Source organism: Nesoenas mayeri, assembly GCF_963082525.1.
Source record: "Nesoenas mayeri genome assembly, chromosome: 9".
Taxonomy (NCBI): Eukaryota; Metazoa; Chordata; class Aves; order Columbiformes; family Columbidae; genus Nesoenas; species Nesoenas mayeri.
In genome coordinates, this window is record NC_137557.1 from 1,300,916 (window position 1) to 1,324,689 (window position 23,774).

At 44.3% G+C, this 23,774-nt stretch overlaps 1 protein-coding gene across 4 annotated transcripts in view; it reads left to right on the forward strand.

The window, feature by feature from the left end:
* Nucleotides 1-23,774, forward strand: part of GMPS (guanine monophosphate synthase) — a 32,226-nt gene extending 8,452 nt beyond the window's left edge. The window contains exons 3-18 of one of the 4 annotated variants that reach the window (XR_013922516.1): nucleotides 1,172-1,286; nucleotides 2,873-2,970; nucleotides 3,966-4,069; nucleotides 5,093-5,286; nucleotides 5,621-5,786; nucleotides 6,854-7,005; nucleotides 7,677-7,850; nucleotides 9,401-9,506; nucleotides 10,548-10,663; nucleotides 11,415-11,540; nucleotides 12,550-12,665; nucleotides 14,025-14,155; nucleotides 15,456-15,628; nucleotides 17,132-17,425; nucleotides 20,703-20,823; nucleotides 23,658-23,774. Coding sequence is in view for 3 of the 4 variants with exons in the window: in XM_080349731.1 (XP_080205857.1) it covers nucleotides 1,172-1,286; nucleotides 2,873-2,970; nucleotides 3,966-4,069; nucleotides 5,093-5,286; nucleotides 5,621-5,786; nucleotides 6,854-7,005; nucleotides 7,677-7,850; nucleotides 9,401-9,506; nucleotides 10,548-10,663; nucleotides 11,415-11,540; nucleotides 12,550-12,665; nucleotides 14,025-14,155; nucleotides 15,456-15,628; nucleotides 17,132-17,233 (1,873 nt within the window). In the remaining variant the exon portion in view is untranslated. The other 3 variants (XM_080349731.1, XM_080349732.1, XM_080349733.1) reach the window with 3 other exon arrangements.

A 23,774-nucleotide genomic window follows, 5' to 3' on the forward strand; every position in this document is an offset into this window, starting at 1 on the left:
AAAAAAAGCAGATTTTAAGACTTTAATTTTTGAAAAAGTGTATAACTATTTTGACCTCTGATAAGAATGTTCAGTTTGTAGGCGGGGCCATATTTCCTTTAACTAATATTAAATAGTGTTCTGTACATATGGCACTTAAGCAAATGCCTCTGCACGTGGAGTTATTAGAAGCAGTAGTACCACCAGGCATTAAGAGTTTGAAGGCTCTTTCTAGCAGAATCTGTGTTTAGGAAACTTATCGTGTCTCTGACTTGAACAGAAGTGCCTGTACGTGGACAGCGGGGACCAGTTGTTCATGGGCTTGTTACTACATGATGATTTCTGCCCGTGGTGCAGATGTTCCAAATGCACTGCTTCAAAATGGAAAAATGCTATTTTGTCACTACTTGCATGACAAACACTCTAAATAATGCTACACGTTGCGTGTGCAACTTCTCTCCCGTCCAATTTTGCATTTCTCGCGCTGGAGGAGAGGTTTGATGTTCTCTGAAATACACAGCCCATGAGTCCAAGGTCGGGTGCACCCGTGGTCAGTGCTGGCCGAGGCCAGAACACGCTGCCCAGCGGCTGCTGCTTCTGCAGGTCACGGTCCTGCAAATCATCCTGGTTTGCAAAGGTCTCTCCTCCCCTTTGGAAAGACTTGATTTTCTGTTACAGTGTCAAGTATTGACTCCAAACCATCAATGCTTGCACCTATTGGACTTTTAATTCACAACCTGTTGGTAATGCCGTTGCACTTTGGAATTGGGTGGATTAAGGGGCATTTTCTCAGCAGCTCTAGAAATTGGAGAGTCTGGTTTTTGAACACAGCTCCCCTCCAGCTGGCACAGACATCACAAAGTATATATGTATATATCTCTTAATGCCAATACTCTGCATTTGATCCCAGCCATCTTACTTCTCCCATAGCTGACACTTGGCTATGAGGAATTTAAAATACAGTCGCTTTTTAAGATGGCTTGTGTTTGTTTAAACTGATCTGGTAAACTGCTGGTTTTGACAGCTGTAGTGTAGCAAATTTAAGCTATATGTTAGGATATCTGTATTAAAATATATCTTAGAATATACAGAGTTCTAAAAGTATCGTAAGACAATGTCGATGTTTAGAGCAAATAGATGTTAGAGTAAACACTATATTCGAGTTAGTGTTTTCTTTATCTTTTGTCTGCAGAGCTATCATTATATCTGGAGGACCAAACTCTGTGTACGCAGAAGATGCCCCGTGGTTCGACCCAGCGATCTTCACAATAGGAAAGCCGGTTCTGGGGATCTGCTATGGCATGCAGGTGCTGGCCACAGATAAGTGTGTCTGCTGCGCCTTCCAGGCCTCGTTTCTGATCCCAACTGAAGATGCGCTGCTAAAGGACCTGCTTTTCAAATATAAGCAGTATGCCACGTGTGCAAAAGATACTTTTAAAGTGCTAATTGGTAAACTGAGCATACTATGTCGTCTTCTCTTGGCTCAGCTGCATCAATAGCATAAATGGTTTTTCGTTAAGTGCTGTGAACTGAGTTCACGCTGCTTTTTTGGTCACAATCAATATAACCCGGCAGTCGCTGATTCCGCCTAGCTGCTGTTGCAAAATGTGTCCCTCGTGTAAATAAGTGAAATAGTTTTGGTTTTCAAGTGTGGAATGTTTCTAGCATAGTTGTTAAGAGCGTTTAAACCCTCCTGCCCCAGAACACGATGTGGCTCGGGGCCGGCTGCTGACCCGTGGATCTGCTGGCCCAGCTGGGAGAAACAGCCTTCCGAGGAGATAAGGGATGGATTAGATGCTGCCGTGCATCTTGTTTTGTTTTTCAGGGGTAGTGATTTCCTAGGCCTTCCGAGGCGCTGAATAATGGCTGGAAAACTCCTTTACAAGGGCTGGTAATTATGGAAACAATGTTGGCACTCCCTGTTCTGAAGGGAAATGTGCGTTATATTAAAATATGCCTTAAAATGCCAAGCAGATTGAAAAGCACGTGAGCTAGCCTCGAGCAGGGGAGTTCCTTAAAGCTAACTTTATGGCAACTAACCAAGTGTGTGTTTTAACGCACTACTACTTCATTATAAAGGGTTGAAATCAGTCAGGTACAATGAGTATAATATCAAACTGTGTCTAAAAGGAAGTTTTAAATCTCTGAAGATGAAAGTAGTTGGAAAGTGAGACTCTAATAATACTTTTTAAAGTCACCAGTTACGTTTGTAAGGAAGACAAAAATCTTTATTTTGAGACTTCTGAAGTGCAAAGTGCAGATATCAAACTCCAAAGGGCAAGGCAAGGTTTTAGGAAAGACACTGGTTGAGAATTTCACTGCTCTGATACAGCAAGGATTATGAAGAGTCACAAAATAACAGTAAGAGGATAGACTCAAGTTTTTGACTGTTTCTCCAGAGCTGAGGAGCCAGATCTTGCAAAGCTTAAGCCTATCTGATGGCCTTTAGCTAGAGGGTAGATAAATCAGATTTTTACTCAGCAGCTTAACTGTTTCTGTGATAACCGGCCTCAGGTACTCAGCCGCTTTGTAGAGCGGCCATTCATAAGTGCAAGTCGCTGTACACTAAATCAATGTGCGCTATTAAATGTGCATTATTTTGCAAATCTCTACTTCTTGTCTACTGCTCTGGGTTTCTGCTGCTCATTGTGTGCAGCTGCAGCCCCAGATATACTGACAGGGCTGGCAAAAGGGAGCAAGCACACTACAGAACAATCCTTAATTCTGAGGAGAATTCTTACCCTTTTGCAAAATTATGTATTGAGTATAATCACGAAAAGCTGTGTTGGTAGGTACTAGAGGGCTAGAGCTGCTGTCAGCCTCAGGCAGATTGAGGTGTAAAGTGGCACTAGATTTTGCGGCGCTTGCTCATGTGATGTTTTTGCCTTGACAGATGATGAATAAGGTGTTTGGAGGTACGGTGCACAAGAAGAGTGTCAGAGAAGACGGAGTGTTCAGCATTACTCTGGATAACACGTGTTCACTGTTCAGGTACACAGGCATTCAAATTATCAGAACAAGATTGGAAATACCAGTCTGGAAGTTGGTGGCTTATTATAAAGAAAATAGTGAAATTGCACCCATGCTAATTTCTAATAAAACTTGCATCACGTACCTAGGCGTAACTTCTCAATTGACTCCAGAAATGCAGATATATTTGCTTGGGATATTGTGTAAACCCTTTGTTTCGAAGTAGAACGTCCTCACTGCGGCGCCGTGGAATGTACCGCAGCACAAGCAGCTTGGTGTTGAGCCCTTCTGCCCCCACTGTGCCGTGTGTTCCTCTTGTATCGGCTGCGCCCAGCCCTGTGTCCAAAGTTAATAGGAAATCTGAGAGCATTTGCTTTCTACCTTCCTTTAAAATCACTCTATGATGTTTTATAAAACCATGATAGTTTGTCAATGCCTTTTGAGTTCCTTGTAGTAGTTCAACTAGTTTACTCATACTCGCTGTCCCGATTTTATTAACTTTCCCCTGTGGGGCTATTGCTGAGCTTTATACCCTTCCTGAAGTCTGAGGTACCCAAACTGTCCTGAAAACACTTAGGTTTGAGCAAGAAAACGTCGTTTTATTGAAATAAAAAGCAGGACTCCACTATCCTATTGACTGTGGGTGACACTGCTGTCAGAGGGGGGATCTGTCAATATTTACCAAAAAACCCCCAGACAACACAACCAACAAAAACCAAAACAAACAACAAACAAAACAAACCAACAAACACAAAACCCAGACCCTTCTGAATCCAGATAAACCACCTTTTGCATGAAGGATGTATTGTACAAGAACTGAGGCAGCTTCCAGTGGAGTGGAGGCATCTAAGAGGTGGAGGTGACTCTTTTGGGGAAGAAAATCCTGCATGTATTTGAAATGAGCCTGGTCAATCAAGATGTGCTTTAATGGGCTCCCTAAGGGCTTCTCTTGGAAACACAGGTAGTTAGGTCTTGGTTCTCTTTCTGATTGATTCTAGTTTGTATTCTGTGCTTAGGGGCCTTCAGAAGGAAGAGCTTGTGCTGCTCACCCACGGGGACAGTGTGGATAAAGTAGCCGATGGATTCAAAGTGGTTGCGCAGTCTGGGAACATTATAGCAGGTATTGATTTGATACTGAAATTGCCTTTTGATAGTGTTCATTAAAGGAAGATATATGGCAGACAGTGGTTAGACCCAAATGGGAACAGACTGTCTATTATTTACTTGCCAAAGAAGTGAATTGTTTTTAAGTTTCTGGTACATGTTTTCTTGTGTGTTGTGCTGTCCTGGAAACAGAAATAGACATGGAAATGAATGGTCCTGGTTTGATACTGGTCATTTAAGGAAAACTTTATTGTTACAATTAGTTATTTTACACTATGCACGTGTTGCTTCTGTTTCAAATAAAACCTTGTGTGCTGTTAGGTCAGAGGAGAAGAAGATGTGCCGTAGTGTGCAGCGTAAGCAGTGCTTGGCTTTTGCACTGTAATAGTACAAGTCAAACACTCTTTAATTCCTGAAGCGTGATTAACTTGTTATCGTATTGAATATTATTGCATGAATGTTCAACTAAGCAAAAAGAATGTTGGTACTGAAAGCAGCGTTTCAGACACACAGATTGTCACAGAAGAATGCAGGACCTTGGAAATGTGGGGTTTGAAAGCTACTCAAATTATTGAAGGGAAAGAGGCTCTTTGGGTCGCTTTCCTTGGAGATGGGAGACCTGAAATTGCTGAGTTGATGAACCACTTCCTGACATCTCCAAAGCATTCACCTGCTTTAATTTAAATCTTTCATTTAAAAAAGAGCGCCAAACCCCAACCCTTTTAGTGTGGGTACAACTGTGTCAACGTGGCTTGGTCGGAGGGTTGTATGAGGTATCGTGGTGAGGGAAAAATAATAATGTAATTTATGTCCTATTTTCACAATGGTTTTCTTAGGATGTCGGAGTGTTTTCCTTGGTTTCTGAGGGATTGCGTGTTCTGGATATGTAACAGTACCCTTGGTCTTAATCTTAACCAGAATCCCGGTAATTTGTGCCAAAATGTGGCAGAATAAATCGCTCCAAAAGCGTATGCTTGGCTTTCTTGGGTGTTTCCTGTTTCTTGTTTTTTGTCACACTCGTTTCTTTGCCCCAACGAAGGCATCGCAAATGAATCTAAGAAGCTGTATGGAGCACAGTTCCACCCTGAGGTCAGCCTCACCGTCAACGGGAAGATGATCCTGAAGAACTTCCTGTACGATATTGCGGGCTGCAGCGGGACCTTCACCGTGGAAAACAGAGAACTTCAGTGCATTCAAGACATCAAGGAGAAAGTGGGCTCCTCAAAAGTCCTGGTAAGTATATATATGTATATATATATCTCCTGGTAGGTAAGGCTTCAATTCAGAAGCCCAAAGATTATTTGCGAAAGCCTGACAGAAACACCGACACTGAAGAGTTACTCACATTAGTTTGAAAAATGGAAAATAGTCATGATTTGGGTGATACATTAAAACAGAATTTGTGAAGTTTGCTCAACTTACATTGACTTTTCTTCTGAATCATTGACTGTAAGTCAGCAGTCTGTTCTAATTCTCATAGTTGTATCTGAATTGTTTGTTAAAGCTTCCCCTGTAGCCAGACAATGTGTGTGCTTGTTTTTTTTACCTTTTTTCTCCTTGTTCTTAGGTTTTACTCAGTGGTGGTGTGGACTCGACAGTGTGCACGGCTCTGCTGAACCGGGCTTTGAACCGAGACCAGGTCATTGCTGTACACATAGATAATGGATTCATGCGCAAAAGAGAGAGTCAGTCCGTGGAGGAGGCACTCAAAAAGCTTGGCATTCAAGTTAAAGGTACCAGAGTTTTGTTAAATAAGCCCGCCACCACTGGTGACGTGGCCAGTCTCCTAAAATGAGCATCTAGTGTTTTGTTTCATTGATTTGATCTTCGCAGCTCTCAGGCCTTACACACCAAAGCACGGCTGCTAATTTGAAACAACCCGGGCCTATTCATGACATTTCAAACCTAAAATATTAAGCCCAACTTATTTGATCGGTGCAGATAATGAACTGACCCGTGTCTTCTGTTTCTGAGGGCACAGCGCAATGTGCCTCAGTCGCTTTGCTGGTGGGTGAACCATCCTGCGCGTTTGGTTGCAGTTTGTGCAGCAGCCTGGTTGCCAGTCCTCCGCTGGGACTTGATTTCTTGTCCTTATTCTCTTTCTTTCTAAACTGTGAGCTCATTTGGGTGATGGAATCCTCTTACAGCCAAAATTACTCTTTGAAGTTGCATGCAGGTTGGGCTGCAGTATCCTGGTGCAGCAAAGTCTGAGCTCCGTTCTACACATATCTTTATTTTTTAAAAATATTTGTACTTTTTTGGGGTTTTTTAAGTGGAAAATCTGTCTTGCAGTCTGCAGACCAATAAACCTGTGCTCTGACAGAGGGACAAATGGAGGGAATCCCTTTGCAAATGCTCCTTCTATAGGTTGTGGAGTTCAGTGCTGGTAAATCTGCCAAAGAGCCTCCCTCTAAATTAAGAGGCATAATGTACCGTGAGTAAATAGCGCATCATTTAATTTCAGTTGCAGAAAGGCCTTGGGGAAATACTGTCCTGTAAACTACTTAAATAAATCAAGTAAATTCTAATCTAAGAGGAGAAGCAAGAGCTGACCTTTCACACTGTTGCCTAGCCTCAAAATGTGAAAAAATTAACCTCTAGAGTAGGGCTAATAAGAGAAATAGAGTGCTTTTGCTACATTAATTCTTGAGGTATTGAACAGACCTATTTAATGCAGCTGATAGTTAAAGGACTCGAATGATTTTTCTTTTTTAAAGCAATAGAGTGAAAATCATATTTTTTCAAATTTGCATAAAAATCTTTCCTGACTTTGGTAACGAATTCCTGTAATTTCCTGCAGTGGTGAATGCAGCTCATTCGTTCTACAATGGTACAACAACTCTGCCCATCTCGGATGAGGACAGAACTCCACGAAAAAGAATCAGCAAGACCTTAAACATGACCACGAGTCCGGAAGAAAAAAGAAAAATTATTGGTGACACCTTTGTTAAGGTAATATTTATAATTAAAATTTGTTAGGGTAATGTTAGGAATTATCTGTTGGTTGTTTGTTTTTTTAATTATATGATTTCTAGATAAAACTTCTAGGTTGGACTGTTCCCTTCTGGAGCACTGTGCACCCAGAGGTGCCAATGATCTTGTAAGCTGTGGATGACCTGAAGAAGTCATTGGTGTGTTACCCTGAGCCTAAACTTTTTTGACAATCAGTGTTCACAACGCTGTTCACAAGCGTTGTACTAGATCCACCATCGTGTTTGGATATACAATGTTGTTTATGCAACAGCAACGAATGGCCAACCTTCCGTGTAATGTTTTTTCACCAAATGGATGGGTAACCTGAATTTGGACACATTTCCGTTGCTTTGCTGCAGATGAGACGTTTTCCATCTGGCAGCTCCCGGTGTTGGTGACACAGGGAGAGCAGAACGTTTAGTGAGCAGTGATGTTCCTATCGTCTGAAGATGCTCTTTCCATGTGCTGTTCAACAAAATACAGGTTTATAGGACTATTTCAGCAGCGCGCTGCTGTCATAAATACTTTTCCTGTTTGTTTGTGCTTCTGCAGCTCAGAAGCATTTGTTGAGCAATCCATTATCTTCCTTTAGACTTTTGACAACCAAAAAGTAGATAGGTACATTTTTCTCCTTTCTCTTCATCTTCTAGATTGCCAATGAAGTTATCGGAGAGATGAATCTGAAACCCGAAGAGGTTTTTCTTGCTCAGGGCACGCTCAGACCTGATCTCATCGAAAGCGCTTCCCTTGTTGCAAGCGGCAAAGCTGAAGTCATCAAAACTCATCATAATGACACAGAGCTGATTCGAAAGTTAAGAGAAGAGGTAAAGGAACACAAGGATGCTGGTGTATCCTCCTGGTTCTCAGACGTGAACCTGCGTATCAAAAATGAACGACTTTTATGTTTTGCCGCTATAACTGTCTTGTGTTGATGGGGCCCATTCTTATGAGGCCATTTAAATTCTGTTGGAATATGTTGCAATTTATTACACTTCTTTCTAGTTGCTACAGTCTCAAAGTTGTCAAAATCATTTGAGTATTGTCAGCACTGGATACGGAGGAAGATGACAACAGATTGAACGTGGATTTATTTGGTGTGAATGACGTTGCTCACTGTTTTACTCCTTACCCTCAAACCAAACCCATGTTGTAATAAGGAAGCAGAGCAAAAGCCTTTAGCAGGAGAGGAGTTTCTGACTTCTCAGACAACTTTATTCTGGTTCAGGTGGAACTCCTGGTGTAATGGGTCACTTATTCCTTCTGCTGTGTCCTGTTCTGAACACTAGTCGATGAGTAACCTGTAGGTACCGATGGTCCAGATCTGGCACATTGTGGATTCAGGCAAGAGCAATGATGGGGCTTTAGTGAAAAGATAATCAGAGAGAGGGCCAAAATTCTCCTCTTGAACCTCTTGTAGCATCCAGCACTGCAAACGCAGTATTATCCTCTCTCTTGAGAGAGAATAATACATTGAAGTGGGTTGAAATCCAGGGATAGTTCCTCCGGGTAACTACAGGAGTGAGTTCTTTCTGTTCTTACACAGCTTCGGCATCACGTTTCTAGGTGCCTGGTTAAGGTGCTGGGCTCTCTGCCAGCAGTCACTGGTGGCACACGGTCTGTTTGCCAGTTGTCAATTTAACAACCACCAAATCTTAATGAAACGGCCCAGTGTGGACATCTATGGGTGATGACCAGAGCTTCAAGATGATGTGAACACGGGCGGTTGAACGGTGTGAAGATAAGCAGCCCCCGTCCTGGCCCTTTGGTTGTAGCCCACATTGGTCTGTTCGGTCCGAAGTCCAGAAAAGCTTTTCAAACCCTTTTCCAGTGCAGAGCTCTGAAATGCTGTCATATGAAGCAAATGTAGGAGACTTGCCTTTCTGACATTAGAACGCAAAGCTCTCTGACTACTATAAAATACTCTTAAGAACAAACCAACACAAGATATCACGTAAAAGGTGCTCAGTTATTAGTAAGTGCTCAACTGCAGCAGAGACAAGGGACTGTTTGTGATCCACACTTGTGATATTCATCACTGTGCAAAGTATTTTCAGTACTTTTAGATTGGTTTGAACATGTAGCGAAGACAGGAAAGGTCTGAATTGGTGAAGGCAGAGCCAGCTTGACCTTCGAGCTGTATTTACACTGATTGAGCCATTGATGCTTCTGGTTCAAACTTGAACTTTCTTGCCTTATCCTCTGTCCTGAAACCATTGTACAAAGCCCACCTTCCCATCTACTTTCCAGTGTTCATGTGTGAGCTGGCAGCCGATGCTGTGAAAGCCAGCCAGCCTGACTGCCATAACCGAAACATCCGAGGCTTTTTGTTTGAATATGTAAGCTGGAGAGTAAATTGCTTCTTTCTTTTGTTAAGGGTAAAGTAATAGAACCACTGAAAGACTTTCACAAAGACGAAGTGCGGGTGCTCGGAAGAGAACTGGGGCTCCCTGAAGAGCTGGTTTCGCGGCATCCCTTCCCAGGTGGGACACGTGCTCTGTGCTGCATGGTGAGGGGCTGTCAGTCACATTGGTGGGGTTTAGAACATACTTCACCTGCATAATAATTTCATGTTGGAGCGTAAAACTTACATCTAAACAGAGGAATAGAAAATGGTTGGATTTATTTAGGTTGTTTCTTAAGCAGAATCTTTTTTTCAGGAAAAGAGCATTTGAGAGCAGCTTTATGTGTAGTGGATCAAAGGAAAAGTTTTATAATGGAGTTTGCTTTTAGCTGTATTTGTTTCTTTTTAGTTGTATAAGCCAAAGCAAGAAGTATCAGTAAAGTGCAGCTGAATGCTGCCAGAGCTGTCAAATGTATCTTACTTGAAATAACGGTCTGTATCTACCTGCCTTTCTAAGGGGTATTTGCTGTTTTGGAAATGATGTTTTCTGCTGATATTCTCCATGAAATCAAAGTATATAATAGAGCGAAGTCCACATGCTTTTAAGAGGGGTATTTTTCTGTGCATGCATTTAAAGCTGTCCTGCAGGGTGGGTGGGAGCGGCTGGCAGAGCGCGGAGGCTGCTGTGCTAATGCACCCGCACCACGTGAAACGCAAGGAAACAGCTGCAGACGTTTCCAGCGAATTACACACGCTCTTGTGTTGAGTGGCTGGACAGTCAAAGAGCCTTCAGGGGTCTGTAAAACCAGCGGAGACTCAAGTGTGCGCTATAAGCGGCTCTTTCATCCCAGCTGCCCAGCAAAGGGGAGGAGGAGGCTCCTGTTGGCTTTACTTTACTACCCACCGCACTTCATCACCACTAACAGCTGCTTTACACAACCATCCGCTTTAAGGTGTAGATAAATAATGCTTAAATGTGCCAAGCAGTTTAATCCAGAACAATATTTGTTTGTGGTTTGGTTTTTTTTGGTCTTGTAAAGTGTTAAGACAATTAAAGCATAGATACAATGGCAAAGTCTAATCAATGATTGACCTCCTGTTCCAGATGTTGTCACATATTTTAGATTAAAATTGACTTTTTTGTTAAGTAGTATAATGTTTTCTTGCCTTCGCGTTGCAGGCCCTGGTCTGGCAATCAGAGTGATATGTGCTGAAGAGCCTTATGTGTGCAAAGACTTCCCTGAGACAAACAACATTTTGAAAATAGTTGCAGATTTTTCTGCAAGTGTTAAGAAGGTAACAACATTGCTAAGTTCTAATATGCCTGAAAGAGTAGTATGATCATTCTGTGGTGGTCTGCAATGAGGTTTAAGCTACTAGTTTCAAACTCCTTGCTTGTGCTCTTTAAGGAGTAATGCGTTCCAGTGCAACCCACTTGAAACCATTGAGTATAGCGCAGTAGAATTTTTTTGCACTATGACTGGGGCAAATATTTAAGCAATTTCTGGAAAATGCAAGTTTCATATAGTAAATAAGTTTTGTTTTAGTTAAACTTTGTACAGATGGGGATTTCTGGAGATTTTCCCCTCCCTGAGATAATTGTAACCTCCTCGATTTGCATTTCCTGACAATCCCTGAATGTCTAAATGAAAGCACAGGAGTGAGGAACTAGTGCTTGCCACGTGTCCTGAACAAAAACATTACATTTTAATGGATGATGTTTTAGTTCTAAGTCTCTTAACCGCTATGATCTTCATGATTACTATAAGCTCACAAAAAAGACAAGTACAGCTTTATGGAAGAGAGGATGAGCATAGGAAAAGAGGTTCAGCTTAAACTGCGTGCAGTCCAATCCAATAAAACTGCCTTTGCTAAATTTAGTTATTAATTTAAAGAGGTTTTTTTTAAATAGTTCCAAGGGGTAAATGCAGACTAAATATAAGCAATCAGCTACTTAAAATGCAAATAAAATCATTATTTATAAGTTGTGTTTGCATGCTTGGGGGCTTTATTTAATTAAAATGTATTTCTCTGCATCGTTGCCCAGCCACATACTTTGCTCCAAAGGGTCAAAGCGTGTACAAGTGAAGAAGACCAGGAGAAGCTGATGCAGATCACCAGCCTACATTCACTGAATGCCTTCTTGTTACCCATCAAAACTGTGGGAGTGCAGGTAAATGGACTCATTCCAGGGGTGTTCTGAAAGGTGCTTCCCGCAGCGCGGCAGCTGCAGTGGGGTACAAAATGCTGCTTTATGATTGAAAATAAAGGGCTCGACTTGAGAACATAACCTTCAGGTGACTGGAATAGCTACATTATTGTTGGTGCAAAGGTTTCGAGACATCTGAATAGGCACTGGAGCGCATGGCAGGTGTGGTGTTTGAGGATATCATTGACGCTGAATAATCCTGGTCACATATGGGCAGTTTCTTCATGACTTCAAAATCTCGTAGACCTCTGCTGTGTTCCTCCTGCCCCCTTTATGGCTGAGAAGTCCTGGACTGAGTTGGTCAAAAAAGCCCCTCTGCTTCTTACACTGGACCATGCCTGCTGCCCTTTCCTGCACTTTTTGGAATGGTGCTGTATCCTTATCCTCATCAGGAAAGGAGCCAGAGCAGGCAGGTCAGGGGGCAGGAACACTCGAATCTGCGCTGTGACAAAGCGATCACCAAACGCCGAGCTGGCGTTCTCACAGGACTGCTAACTTGGGAGATTTCATTGCTGAGTAGTCGTGGCTGTAAACTACCTGTCTGTTTTATCAGTATTGAATTACACCTTGTATTATCAGCCATCTGATCTTGTGCGTCTCTTCTGAAACTCCGTGCAGTCAGCTTTTCTTACTGTTTTTAATAGCATTATCATCAGCGGATTTCTACAGGCTCTCTTCAGATGGCACCGTCAAAATACCAACACACAATCAGCCCCTGTGCTCAGGTCACCTTATCTGAATCTTTCCATTCCAAAAATTTTCCTTTTAATACACTCTTGTTAGCTCACAAGAGGTCTATCTTAGTCTGTATTTTATCATTCACTTGCTATCTCTCCATGTACTGACTTCACCAGCTCAGGGTCTGGTAAATGTTGGCACAAAGTGTGGTCCTGTAGCCTACAGGATGAACGGGAAGGTATTGTGAACTATTTTGGCAGCAAACCGTGTTCAATTATTATTTCTTTAATTACAGGGTGACTGTCGTTCCTATAGCTATGTCTGTGGCATCTCTAGTAAAGATGCTCCGCACTGGGAGTCTCTTATGTTTCTCGCCAGGCTCATACCACGCATGTGCCACAACATAAACAGGTCAGTGTTTGCAGTTGTGTTTATTTCTGATGATCTACTTCATGTATGGACATTTAACATACACAAGCATTCTCTTATTTATTCTACACTAGAATGGTTTTATATGCATCATACAGAGGTTGCGATTACACAGTAAATCAAAGCAGGTTATTTCTGGAATTACTAGCTTGAAAAAGAATTGATAGCCTATCTCCTCAGTTTTGTTTTTAAGCACTTGATTAGATGATATCCAGTGTAACTTATGCAAAATCTTTTCTGAAAGTCTCCAGGCCTGTGGGTGAGTTGTGATGTCTTGTGGGCTTTTCTTGCTTTGTGTCAAAAAGGAAATTTACATGGAACTGTCGCTTCTAATAGCGCACAGGAGAGCTCCAAAGATGGGCACTTTAATCTTAATTGAGCTCTTTGTGAATATGCATTTTTGAGCTACTTGATTGAATAGCTTTTCTAGCAGCTGAAGCTGCTAAATCAGTTCTGGAGAATGCATATCATCCTTGCCTGGCTGCAGACTTGGACAAAACTGCTTATAATTGCTTATACCGCATTTTGTCACACAAGTGACACCTACTGCAAGAGGTATTATTCTTAAAGGCGAGATCTTGAATTGCAAGATACATCTTCAAACTAAATGAGAGGGAACAAGAGAAGGTATAAAATCAGGATTGCGTGTGCAATTTCCAAGTATGTGCTGGCTTTACAGCGTTGCTCTCTTCTTAAGCTCTGGTGGGTTTAATCCTGCCCACAGCTCGGAGTCTGTGCAGCGTCTCGTTGCTGTGCGTAGGGATGCACTGAAATAGCTGGTGTTCTGCCCAGCTGTGCCCACAGACCTTGTGTTACAAACAGAAATACAAAATGGAAAGCTCGTGCATTCTTCTGCTTTGGATTGTAGACAAGTGTTCTTGGTTTGTATCTAGAAACTCGAATAACTTGTGTGAACATGTTGTAAGTCTGTGTGTGAGGCCCATCAGGTGGTATTATGCTTCGCTTTTTGTTCTGCAATATATAAAACACAAGGAATGAGACTGAAACAATATAAAGCTGATGTGACTGGTTTGAATGCAGAAGATAGTTTATTACAGCTCTAGTTATGTAGATTTTTAAATCGCCATGTTAGTGCCCTGTGATGAAAACACAGCCATTCATTAACAATAGGGTTTACTATTTAATGTTATTTTTTTGGTGGTTTCCTATTAAGAGCGAAGATAGAAATTGCAAGCACTTATTAAGCAGCTTTCTCAGAATAATCTTAATTTTTACTGACATCCAAGTAAAATTGAGAAAACACCTTTTTGTGATAGCACTGAGTTAGTATTTCTGTTTTTCCCAAAGGATTATGCTCTTGAATAAGCGTTTATTTTGCAGAGTCGTGTACGTGTTTGGTCCCCCGGTCAAGGAGCCTCCTACGGACGTCACCCCCACCTTCCTGACCACGGGCGTGCTCAGCACTTTACGGCAAGCTGATTTTGAGGCTCACAACATTCTCAGGGAGTCTGGTAGGTGCTTCACCTTGTCCCATGAGTGTCACAAACTGCTCCAAAAAGAACCGTTAACCAGCTGAAAGTCGTTGGAATCCTCCTCTTTGCTGGTGAATCCTTCTCTGTGCCGATGATCTCCATCGTCAGTGTTTACCTGAAGCGAAGAAACGTGACGTAGTTTCTAGATCACGGTGGAGAGAAGGGAGCCTGGATAGTACGTTTCTAATGGTGGTGATGCTCGCGACCTGTGGTGTTTTCATGCTCTCAAAGTCAAAGCTGTATTTGTAAACCCAGCCACGTCGGGCCAGCAAACAGTGGTTCTTCAAAGCACCAGATGATTTGGTGCATGAGCAGAGTCTGGGAATATAGTAGTTCTGAGGTTCAGCCTATTTTCTTATTTTATATTTTAAAATTAATTACATTTGGAGGTGTGATATGCTACATGTAGGAAGCAGTTTGTCAGACTTGCCTGTGTTTAAATGAAGTTAAAGGATATCTCTCTTGGAAAGCGCATGTTCTGTTTGCAAGGTTGTCATAACAGAATTCGTACAAAATCGGCCTCAAAATGCTGAGGATAACACTGTCAGTTACACTTGTAAAGCTGTAGATGTGTCTCGCTAACTTTTGGTGACGCGTGGCTTCGTGTGAATGAATCGCTCCCAAAAATAAGACGTGAATTAGTTAGTGGAAAAGGCTCCATGTGCACGCAGGTGAGATCCTGTGGCAGCACAGCCTGCTACGCACCCAAATACCACACTTCTGGATCATTTAAACAACAAAATTGGGGACTCTGTGTTGGCTTTCAGAAGAACACATTTATAAATAACAACAACAACAATAATAATAATAATAATATTGTCTGGAGTCACCAATCAACCACCAGCAACAGGGATGCTGAGGAGCTTTCTCTTAAATATGTTGAAGACACAGAGATACTGGTGAACAGCTTTATTTGGCTTGATATGGGAATAGATAAAACCTCATGGTTATGTTATGTGGGAAGGAAGGCAGATATTTAAATTGCATTTGCGGGGAATTACAGGGCTAATGGAGATCATCTGGTTTTGTTCTGCATGCCTGCAAGGGTGTTTCAAGGGGCAATTTGAGTAGTTATACACACCGCTAATTACATAATTGTATAACAAGTGTGATCTTCTGAGGTGTGGTAGCAGTAGGGAAAAGATCCCGGGAGATCTAAGTGTAATAATAATATATAATAATATATAGTTCAAAGTACGTGTGGGAAATTCTGTGAAACTTGTATCACGTTTGTGTCTTTAAACCAAATTAAGGCACTTTGTGCTACTGTTTTCTGAAGGTTATGCCGGAAAAATTAGCCAGATGCCAATAATACTGACACCGTTGCATTTCGATCGGGACCCCCTCCAGAAACAACCTTCCTGTCAAAGATCCGTGGTTATCCGAACTTTTATTACAAGCGATTTTATGACTGGTATTGCAGCAACTCCTGGTAATGAGGTTCCAGAAGAGGTAATGTGCATTTTCAGGTTTCTTTTCAACATGACTGATTATCATATTGCCGATGCCTCATTTTGACTTTCTTCCCGCTCTCTTGGTTCCTTGTCCTGACTTGGATTTTATGGCAATTTTTTGGGGCTTTTTCGTAGTATTCGTTAGGAAGAATATGATGGTGTTTGGGGAAAAAACCTCACAAAATGAGAAGCTGGCAGATGGGTCTGAGAAACTTGAAGGCTTTCCAACAGAATTGAGCCAAAGCACCATCAATTAACAAAGAACGAACACCCCAGCTCTTCCTGGGTTTTGAAATTAAGTTTTTGCATTAGTAATTGGAAATGTCCTGACTTTAAAAAATGGCCCTTGATCCCCACTTCTGATATTACTGAAACCTGCTGTTCGACATCTCAAAACGTGCTGGTTTCTGTTTAGGTCACTGAAAGGATTTAGGAGTCAAGTTCAGGCGTATTTTTCGGGGAGACTTTGTGTCCAGGTTCAGGTACTTGGTCCCTCTGGGAATGCACTGGGGATGAAGAGCAGGATTGGCTTTTTTACAAACATACTTTCAAAGCATATAGGCACTGATTAGTAATTGTATGTCACTGAAGTCGGCCACTTTAAGGCAGCCTGTCCATTGAAAAAGAAATTATTCAATGCTGAGTTACAATATGAACTGTTCCATTATACAAAATGAGGATTCAAGTTTGTGTTTGAAACAAAACAAACACCAGAAAAGCCACAACCAAACAAAAACCCCCATGTTCTTCAAAATGTAAAACGGTCATTTTAAGGCTGAGCAATAAAGTGGTAACACAATAGAAGAGATGGAAAATACCTGGATTTATGAGAAAATAATCAGAATTTATTTAAAATCTTCTGTGTTTTTCCACGGGGAGCAATGCATTGATTAAGTAATGCTTGCACTGTAGACCAGTGTCAGTGGCCTTGGTGTGAAGCGGGGCAGGTTGAAGCTGAACTTCTAAGGATCAGCAAATTCTCATCTAGAATATTTTGCAAATGTGAATTGGGTGTGAACTCTGGAGAAAAACTCTCAATGGAAACTCCTTTGGATGCCGCTTTCGGGGTTTTTTGGGTGTGGGGTTGGGTTTGTTGTTTCGAAAGGGGTTCCCCTGCTGGTGTCCTGTTCAGCGGGTCAGCTGGAGATAACGGCCTGAGAAGAGTCTGCCAACAATTGATGGCAACACAACAGCCAATGTTGCCCCTCAACTTTCAGTTTGGAAACTGAGGAGTTTATTACCAGGTTTATTATCTGGTTTATTATCAGGGCCAAACATCAGCACGTGTAACTGCAGATATCCTGAAGCCAGAGGTTTTCTCGAAGCTGATTTTATTTCTTAGTTGGTGGTCATATGCTAATAGCTACAGGCTCTTTCTCTCCTGTGTTTAACACAATTAGTGTGAACACAATTCTCTGTTAAGCTTTTCTCAGGTAGTTTTTCTCAGGTCTGTTTTACATGCTTTCTTCTGACGATATTTTGTATTTTTCCTCCACAATAGGTTGTGTTAAAAATGGTGGCGGAGATCAAGAAGATTCCTGGCATTTCCCGGGTGATGTACGACCTGACATCAAAGCCGCCAGGAACGACGGAGTGGGAGTAATTAACTCTTTTTCTATTGAAGTACTGTGTGCAGTCGAAATCATATCAGAAACCATTCCCAGTGTTGACATGCAGTACTGTGAAAGAGTGACTGGAGCTGCTACATCACATCAGATTCCTCTCCGGGAGCAGAGACCTGCGGTTAAGAGCTTTGCTGGGGATGAGAAGGAAGTGAGGCTGAGGATTTGTACGGGTAAATAATCATGGCAGCGTTGCCGGTGCGCAGACAGATTCCTCTTGCTTTTGCCTTTGTCTTACCCATTCTTCCTCTTTTCCTGTGTTTTATTGTTGACTGTCATTTCAATGTCTCTTTTTTTCGTACGCTGTGTACAAGGAGGCGGTTTATTTTACTTCTACCCAAAGCGTTGTTGCAGCCTAAAAATGCAAAATGAATTCTTTGTGACCAACTGCTTTTGAACGGATTTATTATAAATAAATATTTTGCCAAATGGAGTAGTGAGTAACTGTTGAGTTGTGGAATTACTGTGTATCTGTCGTATACTGTTAAGCTTGTTCTATATTGTTTGACGTATTAGCCCACAGCAATAACGTTGAGCTCCGAGAGAGTCATGATGAATTACTATGAAGTGACCTGTCTGTCTGTCCTCGCCCCCTTTTGCATCGCTCGGTAGGTGTGTGTGTCAGTAATGGACGTGTATACATCACATACTATTTAGTGTGCATTTCATGTATGCGTGTGTCCCATTGCAAACAGAGAAGGATCTTTGCTTCTGGGACTCTGGCAGGATCATAGAAACGGGAGCGAAGTTTTGAAGCTGTTGCACCAGAGTGACTGGATCTGCAAATCCTCCTCCTGTTGCTCACGTGCTTTGCTTACCATTTATTTTCTGCACATTTGCTTTTACAGGAATTTTTGGTATGTATCGTGCTTAGCTTGATCTCTGAGGTCATGGTAGTTGTTAGTGTGGAGTCAGCTGTCGGCAGTGGCGTCCCCGATCCTCATAGATCCTTCCCATCACCCGTCTTCTGCTGGTTATGTCGTTACGTAAGCAATAATTGGAGCGGTGGTTACTTGGGTCGCCTGTGCTTTCCTGGTGTGTCGAGGCAAAGCTGTTTGCACCCACCCCAGAGTTTTGGGCAGATCCCGCGGTTGCTGTGCAGAAGGAACGGTGGGTCCTGACCCGGGTACCTCCCGATGGAACTGCACCCCACACCCTTTTGTTCCCTTAAGCGGCTGCGTTTCATTCAGCTCCAAGATTACCGTAGTATTGTGGAGGTGAAGTACTTGTTTTAAACTGTTCCACGACATGGAGTATTTCATGGCTGTAGCTACTTGCATTTCCACTTGTGTAGATTTGTGAACTGGAATAATGGTTGGAAGTGTTTGTTCTATATTCTTTTGATTGCACACGTTTCCCTGTTGTTCTCACATTTACTGCCTACGCATTATGGAAATCCAGTTTAATTTCTGCTTATAGGAAATGGTGAACTCGTGTAAATGTGTTGTTTTGCCGAGCGGTGTGTTTTTGGGTGGGGAAGGAGGTGGCGTCACAGCCCTTTGGGGACACGGGTGTGTAGGGGAGCCGAAATCTGCCCCCCTCGCTTCCCTGCTCTGGGCACGTTCTCTACCCTGGGAAAATTGAACTTAATTGATATCTCGGTTGCCCCCTTTGTGAAATATGGGGGTGGTGATTCTCACCTACGTCCATCACAACCTCTTTGAGCCCTTTGGATGAGCTTTTTGTCCTGTAAGTGAAGTATTATCAATACAAATGTTCTTTCGTTACTGGACTGTGGTCTGTAAGAGCTGTTAAAAACCACCGTAAGTGGGTGTTTGCTGTGGCAGGATCTGTTTTAGCACACGTTCTGTTGAAAAGCGATTTTCGCGGTAGCTTGTCTGGAAAGCAAGGTCCCTAATGCAATCATGGCCTTGGAGGACATTCAACCTTTTTGTCAGAAGAAGCTGAGCGAGAACCTGTTGTGTTTCCTATTGTGTTGGTGTCTCAGATGTGAAGGGTGCCATGGCAGCGGATGGCACAGCGGTTGTTGCTCGTCAGCCGCTCACCAGCAAAAGGCAAACCAGGGGGAATTACTACCAAGTAACGCGAAGGATATAGGAATCATAGTAAATAAATCTGGACATCCTTCCTGGAGTTGCATCTGAATTATAGGTGCGGTATATATGTGTATTCTCTGTGTGTACTGGTGTGACATACACTTTTACTGTCTTTTAATCACGTCTGTAACAAAACGGAGCTTGACCGCAATTCCCGTGCTCTTTAGGAACATACTTTATTATTATTTTTTTAAGCCAGAAAATTGAATATTGAAAATTTTAGGCTTAAATTATTGCACTATGATCAAAATGTCTTATCCAAATGCAATTGGTTGTTTTGAGCGCTCTTGCCCCGTCTGACACCGGTGGTGGGTTGTTCTTGGGAAGGTTGGTGTTACCCAGAGGTTTGGAGTGTTTGCTATGGAATCCATATGTATCGGACACCCAGAAGTGGAGAGAAACATAACGATCTGTTCACATTTCTTAAAACAAATATATATATATTTAGCACCTAGTTTACAAACTAATAACTGTAGCTGCCCTGTACCTGTTCCAGGTACCTGTACCTGTTCACCTCGAGTCTTCAGTAAAACATGTCAGCAGTTAGAGGAATTTGTATTGGGGGCGTTCCCCGTCATTCTCAATTTTTAACATTTTTCTGCTTGTGAGATGATCAAGTACTGTGAGCCTTAATTTTTATCCACAAATAAAAATATTATGTTTGAACGGTGGTGTGACTTATTTTTTGGGCGGGGGGGCTCAGGTGTAGAAAACAGCAGTGTGGGTTTGGGTTGGGAGAGCTGTCTGTGGCAGCCCTGGGGTGGGGAGCTGTCCCTTGTGCCACCTCGTGGGACGTGCTGGTGGCCTGTGGTGTCCCCCGGGAGCCCCCGCACCACACTGCATTGGGGCCGTGGTCGGGTTTGGGCAGAGCTCTGTTGAACCGCTTTGGGCAGCAGCTCACAGCTCCAGGGCTGCCTGCAATTCATCCTCGAGAAACAGAAAGAGCTGGGCTAAGAGTTATGAGCAAAACCTTCATGAGCAGTTGTGAGGAGCTGCTGGGAGAGCGAGTGGGCACAGGGGGTTTATTGGGCTTGAAGATCTTTACGCTCCATCAGCAAAGCGGGCAAACGTGACAGCCGGGATTTCTGTGTGTTTAAATGGTTTGGCCTCGAGCGCTGCTGCGGTTCCGGCTCCATGGGGTGGGAGTGGGTTTGATCGAGGTGCTGCTGTGGGGTCTGTGATGGAAATAAACCCTTTTTCCCCCAATAGTGCCGTTGTTCTCACTCGGACACCCCTGCAGCATTTCTGGGTCGCACCCTCTGCTCCATCTGCAGCTGGAACAGCTGGAACAGCCGCCCTGCGCTTGGGACCCACGGAGTCCGCGGGGCTTCCATACAGGTTTTGGAGGGATTGTCATTCTGTTCAGAGTCTTCCAAACAAACGTCACGCTTAGTGTGTTTTCCTTGTGCAGACCAGCCACGATGGAGATGCTGAAGCAAGACCCTCTGTCCGCTTCCCAGAACTTCGGGGCAGTGCGGAGGGACCTCGCGGAGAAGCAGCGGAAGGATCCCAAGGTGAGGGGGACACGCGAGTCCTGGCTGGGATTGGGAAGGAGTTTGAGCGTCCCAGGCCGGGCTGTCCCGCAGCCCCGCGTGCTGCAGCGCAGGACCCGCAGCGCGGTGCTGGGCTTCCCCGCCTCCGTCTCCTCAGTTAAAAACATCAGCTTCCTAGTGCCCTTGGATCAGTTAAGCTGCACTAAAGAGCAGGGCATCTGTGTTTGGGGCTGCTGGTTTTATTTAAAGGAATCCTTCTCTCTCTTGCTTCACCGTAGTCCAGTAACGATATTTCTAATAGAACAAAAAGCTTCTCTCTCGAAGTGTTCCCTTAGCGCTGGCTGCGCGGCTGCTCTCGTTGTGACCGGTTTCCCTGCTGAATTAGGAGCAGATTGCAAAGGGATTGCAGTGCAACGATTGTGACTGATTTCACCATTAACCCATTTGTTTCGTTTGTACGTGTGAAGAAAGCCAGGACTAAGCGGGGCTGCGCAGCGCAGGCTGTTTCCATTTCTCTACCCAAAGGTCAGATCAAGAGGCCCTTGCAATTTTTCCTTCTTAGGTCTAATTTCCCATTGAATTCTGTAATTTAGCGCATCACATCGGGGCAGAGAAGCCGAGGCAAAGTGCTGGTGCGGTGACGGCGCCGCGGTGCCGGGGGGTGAACCGCATCTCATCCGGGAGCGCGTCATCTCTGGTCCTTTAATTGCCTGAACGAGAGCTACAGAAAACTGAGCCAGTGCTGTGACTTAATTACTTCATCATGAAATTGAATAATTTAAACATTTGAATAAGTTGGCTGGCTTTTGAGGCTTTGATGCCTTTATGGTTTTCCTCGCACTCATTTTGAAGGTGGCAAAGGCTGCTTGTCCACTTTGCTCCGTGGGTTAATTTTGGTATTATTTAGGCAAGGTGACATGCAACAAGTCACTTAGAAGTGATCAGCTTAGCTTTTCATGCTTGGGTCTGTCCCTGCTGTGCGGGTTGCTTGGCGTGGAGGCAGGATGCTGCTCAGGACATTGGGAATACAGGGGGAATCAGCGGGGTTTTAGGGGTTTTGGAGGAGAAAAAAGAAAATAGGAGATTTTCTTGTTGAGCGCAGCCCTTTGAGGGCTCTGGAGAGACGTCCCCTGCTCCTATGGAGCTGCAGACAGTGTTGGGGTCAGAGCTTGGGGGAACCCCCTGTGAGGGCTCTGGAGAGATGTCCCCTGCTCCTATGGAGCTGCAGACAGTGTTGGAGACAGAGCTCGGGGCGACCAGGCCTGCAGCGATCGTTGTACCCGTGTGACGGGAGCTGGGGACCCGGCACCGTGCGCACCCATTTTGAAGGTGACTAAGTCAGGATTTGGGTTCAGGACGATCCTTTGCGGAGCTGGTGTTTATTTTTAGTCCGCTCTGTAGCGCCGATCGCCATGGTGACGCAGCGGCATCGCGCGGGTTCTCCCGTGGATGTGGCAGCACAGGAGCGGCGTGGGGACAGGTGGCAGCTCAGTGTCCTGTGTCTGCTCCATCCCGTGGGTTCGGTGACGGTCAGAACCGGCACTCGCTGCCACCCCCGTCTGGGCTCTGCCCCTCCGGGATCCAAACACCACCCTCCAAGCACACAAACCTGTCCAGGAAGAATTTTAAATGCATCCTTGGAGCATTAAAGCTGCTCAGCAGGGGAATTAACTGCTCAAAACCTTGTCAGCTGGAGCAGTTCAGCCTTTTCATCTGAAATGCATGCAGAAGAGTGAAGAACAGCGTGGGTGGTTCTGCACCTCTTGGTGCTGTCTGAAAGCAGAGGATCAGAGGATCCTTGGGCTTCTGTGTCCAAGAGCCACTCGCCTCCAGAAAGGTCTGAACATCTGAATTCCCCTTGACCTTGGAAAATCTTCCCCTTTCTAATCACTGATGCCTTGTTCACCAGTCGCTCTCAGTGCAACCCAGAGCAAACCCAGAAAAGCGGCTCGTCAGTGATCTCACTGAAGACTCAGCACAGAGAAGAATAAAAAAAGGTTGATTAACATACTCGGGAATTTTTCTTTTTGTATTAGGATTGGTATTTGGCTCCGAGATTATAGCTAAAAATGATCTGAGAAGATAAAAGCCTGCAGAGCGCTCACTTCCACTTGGGGTGTTTTAATTGCACAGCAGGGCTGGCTGGAAGCTGCGGGGGCTCCTGTGCGTTCCGAGCCGCCCTCGGCCCTTCCAGGAGCAGCTGGGGCTCCCCAAGGGGCTGCAGTAACTGCTGGGGGGCAGCTTGGCCCCGGTGCCCCTGTGTGCTGGGGGAGGTTTGCTGCCAGGTCAGGGAAACACGGAGAAACCAGATGTTCCTTCCCCAGGATGAACATCTGTCAGGCTCTGCTGCTGGGATGGGAGCGGGGCAGCGGAACTCAGGGCTGTGCTGTGAGCCGGGAGAGGGCTGGATACATGAAAACACGTTTGTACCAGGTTCTGGTGTGCTGGATGCTGAAATGTCTCTTTAAAACCCAAAGTGTATAGATACATCTAACTCTTGGTTGTCCAAGGTGTAGCTGTTTTGCTGTTTCCCCTGTTGTATCCGCATGTCCGGGCTCCCCGCGCCGTGTTTTGGGGTGGCACGGTGCCCGTCCGACGCTCCCCGTGGGTCAGAGGCTGGGGGTGTGCTGGGGGGCGGTGTTTCACGTTGCTGTTGTGCTCTGCTCCGGGCAGCCGGGGGGCGCTCAGCCCCCTCTGCTGCTGGTCGAGGCCGTTTCGGGGGCTGCCAGCAGAGGGTGACGCGCAGAGCTGGGGAGCGCAGCCGGGGCGGCTGGAAACACTCCGTGAAACCTGCTGCAGATCCTGAGCATTCTTCATTTTTAAGCATCATTTTGAAGCCGTTCTTTGTTTCCCAGGTCACGCCTGCTGCCGTGAAGGAGGAGCGAACGGAGGGAGGGCTGTTCCTCATCCCACAGGGCTGGCGGGATGCGGGTCCCTTTCCCAGCGCACTCCCAGCACATGAAGAAGGGAAT